Source organism: Pagrus pagrus (assembly GCF_965226575.1).
Source record: "Pagrus pagrus genome assembly, chromosome: 17".
Taxonomy (NCBI): domain Eukaryota; kingdom Metazoa; phylum Chordata; class Actinopteri; order Spariformes; family Sparidae; genus Pagrus; species Pagrus pagrus.
In genome coordinates this window covers 22,343,215-22,352,734 of record NC_140201.1, presented here as the reverse complement: position 1 = coordinate 22,352,734, position 9,520 = coordinate 22,343,215, and the positions used below count along the sequence as shown (strand labels likewise).

General features: G+C 44.4%; 1 protein-coding gene across 1 annotated transcript; it reads left to right on the top strand.

The window, feature by feature from the left end:
* The first annotated feature begins 2,047 nt into the window (after nt 1-2,047).
* On the top strand, nt 2,048-9,478 carry LOC311272616 (uncharacterized protein). The gene is made up of 4 exons (XM_084379148.1): nt 2,048-2,094; nt 8,022-8,603; nt 8,794-8,937; nt 9,030-9,478. The coding sequence occupies exons 1-4, from the start codon at nt 2,092-2,094 to the stop codon at nt 9,291-9,293; spliced, it is 993 nt and encodes a 330-aa protein (XP_084235274.1). The 5' UTR covers nt 2,048-2,091; the 3' UTR covers nt 9,294-9,478.
* The last annotated feature ends 42 nt before the right edge of the window (nt 9,479-9,520 follow it).

The following is a 9,520-nucleotide window of genomic DNA, read 5'->3' as shown; positions in this document are numbered from 1 at the left end:
GAAAACATCCCCCTGCCTGCATACTCACCACACAATTCAGCCACTGAGCATGTTGGGATGCTCTGGATCGACGTGTCCAACAGCATGTTTCACTTCCTGCCAATATCCAGAAATATCAGCCGCTGAGGAGGAGTGGAGGAACACTCCACAAACCAAATGCTGGTTTTCTTAATCATGCCCGCCTTTCCCTTGTTCTGTGAACACAAAATGCATATGCTGTAAGTCATGTGATGTCCATTGTTCAGTGCCCTCGAAATGTGGTTTTGAAATAGAGCTGCACACTTAAGAGTGGCCTTTTATAAGCACACCTGCACACTGATCCTGCTGTATAATCAGCATGTTGATATGTCACACCTGTCAGGTGGATGGATTATCTTGAAAAAAGAGAAGCTCACTCACACAGATTTTAACAATTTTGTGTCCAACAGCTGAGAGTGTATTATTCATTTATTCATTTATTTTACTTAAACTCGTGAAAAAATGGGAGCAAAAAGAGAAATGACATCCCCCTTGTTAGCAAATGATCAACACACACACACACACACACACACACACACACACACACACACACACATCACCAGGGTAACCCCTAACTGCTGCTACCTGTAGCTGCCCTTAGCTGCTAGTTAGCTCAGTTAGAGGTTGGGAATGGAAGCTCAGAGACCAGCGAGACTCTTGGTGTTTTCTTTGGACCAGGATGGGTCGGGCTAGCTGGTTAGCATGCTAACTTCTGCAGATATCCCTGAAACACCATACATAGACACCATAATGCCAAAAATGTTATTTATTTATGTTCATGTTGACCTCTTAAATAGAGTCTATAAATAGAGACCCTGCCAGGGCCTTATGAAGCAGTCTAATTTCTGGATACATCCATTAATCAGCATGAGTAGGTAGGTTGGTGAGTAAATGAGGAGTTTATTTTTACCATAATTGTGTCTGTGTTACTCCAGTGCACCACTTAATTGTTAACTGAGTGTTAAATAGCTGTGGCTGAGTAGCTGCACATACCATACATTCACCACTAGATATCAGTCTTGTCCTACTGTTCGATCAGGACTGTACTTCATACAGCTCACTGTCAGTGGTGAGTAACTGATCAGGTAGGTTCAACATGAGACTAAAAGAAACAGAAGTCCCTTCAGGACACAGTTGTTTTGACAGTCAGCAGATTCCAGGCTGACGATGTGTCTAAACAAACAGTGGCTTTCAGTTCAGTATGACGGTAAAGATACAATCTTAGACAGCTGAGTGACTGTATTCTTTGTTAAAGCGTCATGGTTGTCAGTCTAAACAACACCAGATCTTGTTTTGTCTTACTGGTTTGTAACACTCTTCATTTACTACTACTACTACTACTACTGCTACAGGCAGGGTTGGACTGGCTATCTGGCATACCGGGCATCATCCCGGTGGGCCTTTGACCCAATGTGGGCCGGTCCGGTCCGCTATGTTTTTTGTTTTTTTTTCTTCTCTAAATTCCCTCTAATTGGGCCGGCCAATTGGCTACAGAGGGTTAACAGTGTGTTACCAGCATCGACAAATATAATTGGTCTATTGTTTGTCATTGTCAATCAGTCATGGGCTGACAGGCGCAGAAAGCCCTGACAATGCTGTCAATCACTACACGAACCAGGGTGGGGCGGGACCTTGATGGGCGGGCCGTGGGCGGGATGGGCTGCTGCTGAGCCAGTAGTAAAGTTAGTGAGTAGTAGTAGTGAGCGTCTTTGAAACTGTCGTGTCCGCTACTTGAAAATGGATAAGAGGAAGAAACGCCCGGGTGGTGCTGAGAAACAGCGATCAAAATAGTTGAAGTCTCTGGAGGTGGAGGCTTCTAAATGTGCGAAGTTGACGGACCTTTTTGGTGCCGGTGTTGTGCCAGAAAACAACTCCTTGCCAAAACGGGAACGCCCATGGGGTTAGAGTTAGGGTTAGTCGTTAGGTAGTTAGTCGTTAGTCGTTTTCTGGCAAGGAGTCGTTTTCTGGCACAACACCGGGACCAGTGACACCAACCCGCCAGCAGCCACAGGTGCTGCTGCACCAGGAGACAAGGGAGGAGGACCTAATGATGATGAGCGAGTGGAGGCAGACATGGTAAGTAACATTAGCCAGGGGCTGGCTAGGCAAAATTTTTGAGACATGTCCAAAACAAAGTAAAAAACGTTTTTACATTGAATGTGATGTGACCTAACTAACTGCATACTGATGAATGCAGCTGCCCCAATGCTAACATAGCTCCTCAGGGATTGAAGCCATTATTTTTTTAACTTTGACAATCTAACATGTGACAGCATATTAGCCCGGAGTTGAAGGGCTGTGACTGTTGGTAGTTGTGGTTGATTTTGTTCAAATATGCCGAATTGTGATATTATGGGTTATTATTGTTCAGATGATTTAACTAAGCTAGCTAACAGATGCTAACGTCAGCGGTCTCTTGTTGCCATAGCAACAGTAAACATTAACGTGGACTGATGAGCTGTAAATAGAGATGCAAAATCAAGCTGAGATACTTAGAATTTTAGCACAAAATAAAAACAAACCTATAGGAAATAATAAGTTTAATTTGCAATATTTACCATTGAATTTATTGTAATCTTTCAATTAATTTATTGTTTACTGAGGTGATAACTATTTAATAGGTATAATTTGTGTGTAACTTTAATTTGTGTGTAAATGTGTTACTTTTACTGTAGTTTTCAAGTGGCTGTGTATAGTGTTGTCTTGAGCATTTTCAGGTCACAAAGATCTGACTTTTTTGCATTGCAAAACACTAGTAAAGTGTCCTAATAAAAACACGACAAAGCCATTTGACTATCTTGTTCATAAATGATGGTGTCAGGACTTTTTTTTATGACACACACACTTTCATTGATATGATAGTCCTTGTGTTCATAGCTACGTGCTCTATTTGTTAACCGCTATCGAGGAATATGACTCTCCTTTGTAGTATGTGTGAGAGAAGACGCCGCAAGATTTGTGGACTTCTACGTGGTGTCCACTGATAATGTAGTGGGCTGGTCTGGACAGAAAATGCCAGGGCTGAATTTTTGTCCCAGTCCACCCCTGCTCATATTACCCACATTCTTATACCCATTGATAGCCTATTACACAGAAATCCAGTCCAATATTACTCAGATATATAGCAGAGGTTTTGTCTGCTCTGTCTTTACCTGAGATTGAGCCTGATCACTGTAAACTACTGCCAACAGTGTTCTCTGGCAGCTGGAAACACAACTACCTCTGATGCATGAGGACAAATCAGGTTAACTTAACATGGTGTGTGTCATGGCCTCTGAATGCCATATACTGAACTGTTAAGCTATCTGATGTTTTAATACAGTGCAATACCAAGCAGTACCAAGATTATGTGAACCCAAAGCTCCTCCCCCCCGGCCAGAACCCAAAGCTCCCCAGCCTCAGCAAAAACAGAGTGACAAAGCCACTGGTCATACACAGCAAACTACTAAGGTAAGCCTGAGGGAACAGCTGGTCAAAGATGAGGAAGAGATCAGCCCTATGCCAGCAGACCAGGCCACAGCAATACACCACAACCTTTCCTTTCCCAGTGGCAGTCCAAGGAGGACAGTTAGTAGAGCAAGGCAAGGCCATAGCCCAAATACTAATGCTGACGCAGCAGTAGATCGGACTAATGATCATGGTGGTTTCAACGGCCTTTCTGCCACAGCTGACCTCGCCAAGTTCCTCGCCAGAAGTCAACTTATCACCACAGGTCTAACAAAGTTCGACGATAAGGTGGAAAACTACTGGGCATGGAAGTCTTCATTTTCCAATGCTATCGAAGGACTCTCCTAAGAGTCCTTAGAGCATGTACGTCAGATCAAATCCGTCCATATCAGGCACCCTGCTGCTGGTCTGAGAATGGCGTGGGACTGTTTAGAGCAATGTTATGGGACACCTGAAGCCCTTGTAAGCGCTCTTTTTGCCAGACTGGAGAACTTTCCGAAGATATCCAGCAGGGACGTGCAGAAGCTTCATTACCTGGCAGACCTGCTATTAGAGATAGAGGCAGCTAAGGAGGATCACTTCTTACCTGGATTATCTTATTTGGACACAGCTAGAGGAATCCATCCCATCCTCGAAAACCTTCCATACCACCTACAGGACAAATGGACAGCCTATGGCTCCAAATATAAGGAACAGTACCAGGTATCATTCCCCCCATTCGTTGTGTTTTCCAAGTTCATCTACGATGAAGCTAAAGCCCAAAACGACCCGAGCTTCATCCTTCGCTCATCTAGTCCTCCTTTCAGGAGAGAGCGTCCCAACGATGGCTACAGTCAAATGAAACAGCGGGTGTCAGTCCACAGGACTCAGATATCTTCTCCAGACCAGGAAAGCAACCAGTCTACAACAAAACCAACTGCTGACCTACTTAAGAACTGTCCCATCCATAAGAAGCTGCATCCCTTCAATTCCTTCAGTGTAGAGGTTTAAGGGGAAAAACTTCTTGAGGAACGGAGACAGTACATTAAGGAGAAAGCAATCTGTTTCCATTGTTGTGCATCCATGGCCCATATAGCCAGAAACTGCAAAGCAGAGATCGTATGAACTGAGTGTGGGAGTGACAAGGCATATTGCGGCTCTGCATTCTGGCCCTGCTCCCTCGAAACTGAAGCCACCTCAAGCAAATACAGACTATGGCGGGAAGGAGGATGAGACAAAGGAGGAAGTGTCACCGAGGTGCACAGAGGTATGTGGGAAAGGGATGAGCTCTTGTGCCTGCTCGAAGATATGTTTGGTAAATGTGTACCCCAACGGTAGTCGCGAAGCAGCAAGGAAGATGTACACTATCCTCGATGAGCAAGGTAACCGCCGGAAGAAGAGCATGTATACAGTCGAGCCAATAGACCAGAAAATCAACCTGCAACTCCCTACCTTGGTCGAATGTGAGGAGATCCCAGACAACAGATCGAAAATACCTACCCCTAACGCAGCTTCCCATCATAAGCACCTCAAAGCCATTGCAAGTGAGATCCCTCCTCTAGACTCTACTGCAAACATCCTGCTGCTGTTGGGTAGAGACATTCTCCATGTCCATAAGGTGCGCAAGCAGATTAATGGTCCGCATAATGCCCTATTTGCCCAGAAATTGGACCTGGGTTGGGTGGTCATAGGGGATGTATGTCTTGGTAAAGCCCACAAGCCATCTACAGTGAGCAGCTTGAGGATGTGTATTCTTGAGAGTGGCCGTCCAAGCTATCTGTCTCCCTGTGAAAGTCACCTTCAGGTAAGAGAAATCTTCAAACGGTCGGCTCATCAAACACTTCATCAAGTGCATCCATTCCTACTCAACACAAAGATTCCCACAGGAGAAGACATGGGTGAGTCAGTCTTTTTATGCACCAAGAACGACAGCAAGCTCACTCCATCTATTGATGAGCAGAGGTTTATACAGATAATGGACAGAGAGGTATTTAAGGACAGTGCAAACAGCTGGGTGGCTCCTCTGCCCTTCAGGGCGCCCAGGAGACAGCTCCCTAATAACAGGGGATATGCTTACAAACGACTGACAACACTCTGCAACTTTCTTGAGAAAAACCCTGAAATGAAAGCACACTACTTGGACTTCATTCAGAAGATGTTGGATAATGACCATTCAGAATTGCCCCCCCTGCTGCAAGATCACCAAGAACGCTGGTATCTTCCATCATTCGGTGTGTACCACCCCAGAAAGCCCGGCAAGATCCGCATTATTTTTGATTCGAGTGCTCGTTATTTCGGGGTCTCTAAATGATGTCCTTCTCACCGGACCAGATCTTAACAACAGCCTTCTGGGGGTGCTACTGAGATTCCAGAAGGAACAGGTTGCTGTAACAGAGGACACTGAACACATGTAACACTGTTTCGTGGTCAAAGAGGAACACAGAAATTATTTATGTTTTTTGTGGTTCCAAAACAACGACATGAACAGCGACATCGTGGACTATCGTATGAAGGTCCACGTCTTTGACAACACTCCGTCTCCAGCGGTTGCCATTTATGGCCTGAAGAGGGCTGCCAGAGAGGAAGAAGACAGCTATGGGAGTGATGTCAGGAAATTTGTAGAAGAGGATTTCTATGTGGACGATGCATTGAAGTCTTTCGCCACAGAGGAAGAGGCTACCTCTGTTCTCCAACGTGCTCTAGCAGCCCTGGCACTCTCCAACCTTCGGCTACACAAAATAGCCTCTAACAGGACCGCTGTGATGGATGCCATCCCCACCGACGATCTTGCTAAGGATGTTCAAAATCTGGATCTGTAGAAGGATGTGCTGCCCTTGCAGCACAGCTTAGGGGTTTGTTGGAACCTCATCACAGACATGTTCACATGCAGAGTTCAGGTTGATGACAAGTCATTCACACGTAGAGGTGTGCTCTCTGTAGTGAACAGGATTTTTGATCCTCTCGGATTCATCGCACCCGTCACGGTACAAAGCAGGTTTCTTCTCAGGCAGCTGTCAACACAAGTAGGAGAATGGGACTCTCCTCTCCCTGATGATAAGAGAGCAGAACGGGAGAAATGGAAAGCTTCGCTCCAGCATCTGCAATAGCTGCAGATTCCCCGATGTTATTCCCATCTTCGCCGATGCTTCAGTCAAGGCAATCTCAGCTGTTGTTTACTTGAGGATCACCAACCACGATGACAAGTCCAACGTGGGATTCGTCTCTTCAAGAACAGAAATGTAGCTGGATATTCAACCCACCTCGCTTGTCCCACATGGGTGGTGCATGGGATCGCCTCATTGGTGTGGCATGATGCATACTGGACTCCATGTTCTCCAGGGTTCCCGCGGATCCTTAAAGAGTCTTAAAAAGCATTGAATTCATTAATCTAAAAATAAGGCCTTCATTGGCATTAAAATGTCTTAAATCAATCTTTCAAAAGTCTTAAAAATGTTAACACATGATAAGTAGGATTTTGTGATCGTAATTAGTCTCAAATCTAAAAATAATAGGTAACATTTATTTTTTTTAAATAATTTGCCGAATAGCAGTAACATCACGCAATCACGAGAGCGGAACCAACAAAACAGTGATGTGTTTGCGGCCATGACTCTCAGAGCAGATGCACGTCAACAAAGATTTTTCTGGATGGCTGAAACCGGTACCAGGCAATTTATACGAGGCACGGTGTATTTTGTGCAGGAAATGTTTCAAACTCGGCACGATGGGAATCAAGGCAGTGGAGTCCCACATGCACAGCGCCAAACACAAAGCCTCAAAATCAAGCTGTCAACAAACGGCAGGTATTTCCCAGTTCTGTTCTACTCTCGTCTCTACCGTGCATCCATCCCCTTCTCCGATATCAACGACCGGGACAGCTGCACCAAATCTCCGGACAATGTTCGGGTGCACGCCTACACTGAAAGCAGAGGTACTGTGGTCTGAACACCGTGACAAAACACCAATCATACAAATCAAATGAGGGAATTGGAGACTTATTCCGTGCAATGTTCCCAGACTCTGATATTGCCCACTCATTTGCACGCGGTTCACAAGACGGGCTACATCAGCAAGTTTGGAATAGCCCCGTACATTTCAGAGCAGCTTGTGGCAGATGCTAACAAGGACGTGTTTGTTTTAATGTTTGATGAGAGCCTCAACCAGACCATAAAAACAAAACAACTGGATCTGCATGTCCGCTATTGGTGCGAAGATCACGTCCAGTCCAGATATGCAGGATCGCAGTTCATGGGACATGGAACAGCCCAGGATTTACTACGCCATTTCAAAGTAAGTAGGCGGCACACATAGATCATTAAGGGAGCAGAAAATTAGAAAGATCATTCTGCCCATCTCATTTATGTAAATGTGGCGACCAAAACTTTCAATAAAATGCAGTCCAGTCAACACCACTGCAAATTGTACGGTCTTCAGCTTTGACTTGTTGTCAGTTTATATTATTATTGATTCCTTTTCTGTGTCAGCCTTCTATCCATTACAAAGATAATATGCTGCATGACAGTTTGCTAAATCTTTACTAGATTAATCCAGCATGCTTCATCATTGTTTATTCTCAGCAAGGTGCCAAGGACCTGGATAGGCGTAAGCTGTTGTCCGTCTCCATGGACGGACCAAACGTTAATTGGAAGTTCCTGGAGCTACTGCAGCAAGAACAGTTAGAGCAGTATGGCGGCGCTCAACTGATTGTGGTAGGAAGCTGTGGCCTCCACACCTTACATAATGCTTGCAAAGGCGGCTTCATCATGTGGCAACTGGACAAAGTTCTGAAGGCCATGCACACACTCTTCCATAATACACCTGCAAGGAGGGAGGACTTCACAGTTCTTACCAAAACCACACAATTTCCACTGCCATTCTGTGGCCACCGGTGGCTTGAGAACTTACCAGCTGTGGAGAGGGCTTTAGAGGTATGGCCTTCAGTGACCATGTACGTGGATGCAGTCAGGACCAAGAGGCTACCAAATCCAGGAACCTCATCTTTTGACACCCTTGAAACGACAAAGAAAGATCCTCTTATCATGGCAAAACTTTACTTCTACATGTCTGTCATCAGGACCTCCAGCCCCTTCCTGAGCACATATCAGACAGATGTGCCAATGATGCCATTCCTTGTGAACGATTTGGCAGAATTGATGAAGGTATTTATATTCTACGACTAAACTTTGTGTTTATTTCTGATTTTATACATATATATTATATGACAATTATATTATATCTTGTTGACAAAATCTGAAAGAAGAAAACAAAGAAGCAAAGCAGTGTTGATATATTGTCCACTCAATATGGTTGTAATTATATGGGTTATATTTTTAGCTTTTCTGTTCACAGTGTATTTTGAGACGTTTCATCAAGAGGGAGGTCCTTCAGGACATCAGTCCACTCCAGTTAGCCAGACTGGATGTTGGTGACAAAAAGAATTTGGTCCGTCCTAAAGAAGTGAACATCGGCTTGGGAGCAGAATCAACCCTGAAGGTAGTGTATCAGGTTATTGTTTAAAATATTACCAGGATCCAGAAAATGGATTTACTAGTTGTTACATAGGTAACTCTCATTATCCCCATCAGGAACTCCAAAGACAGAAAAAGATAGGAGAACTCACAGTCCTAGAGTTTAAGAGGGACTGCATCAAGGTGATGTCAACTATCCTGCAGAAAGTGCAAGACAAGAGCCCCTTAAAATATCCAACTGTGAGGCAGCTGGCCTGTTTGGACCCTAGAAAGATGTTCTTTGATCCAGAATGGTGCCAGGGAAAGCTAAGGATCCTCTTCCAGAGGTTTCGGCACGATAAGCAGTTGTCAGGAGGTGTCTCAGCCAGTATGAGAGAATAGAGCAGTTCAAGTTTTCTTTCTGCATTAATTGTGATGTCCGTCTCTAAATATAAAAGAAACTAAGAGTGATGTAAATAGCATCTAAAGAAGTGTTAGGTATCCAGAACGTGTATATTATTACTATGAATTTGCCTTGTTCTTATCTAGTACCTAGTGTGACTGTAAAATAAAGTGTTTGCATTTTTTCATTGAATTTTGCCTGTGCCTCTGTATTGTTTCTTGCAGGT

Coding starts and splice junctions, on each gene's coding strand:
- LOC311272616 (XM_084379148.1), top strand. Junction 8,604..8,793: donor ATTTGGCAGAATTGATGAAG/GTATTTATATTC, acceptor TTCTGTTCACAG/TGTATTTTGAGACGTTTCAT. Junction 8,938..9,029: donor GAGCAGAATCAACCCTGAAG/GTAGTGTATCAG, acceptor TATCCCCATCAG/GAACTCCAAAGACAGAAAAA.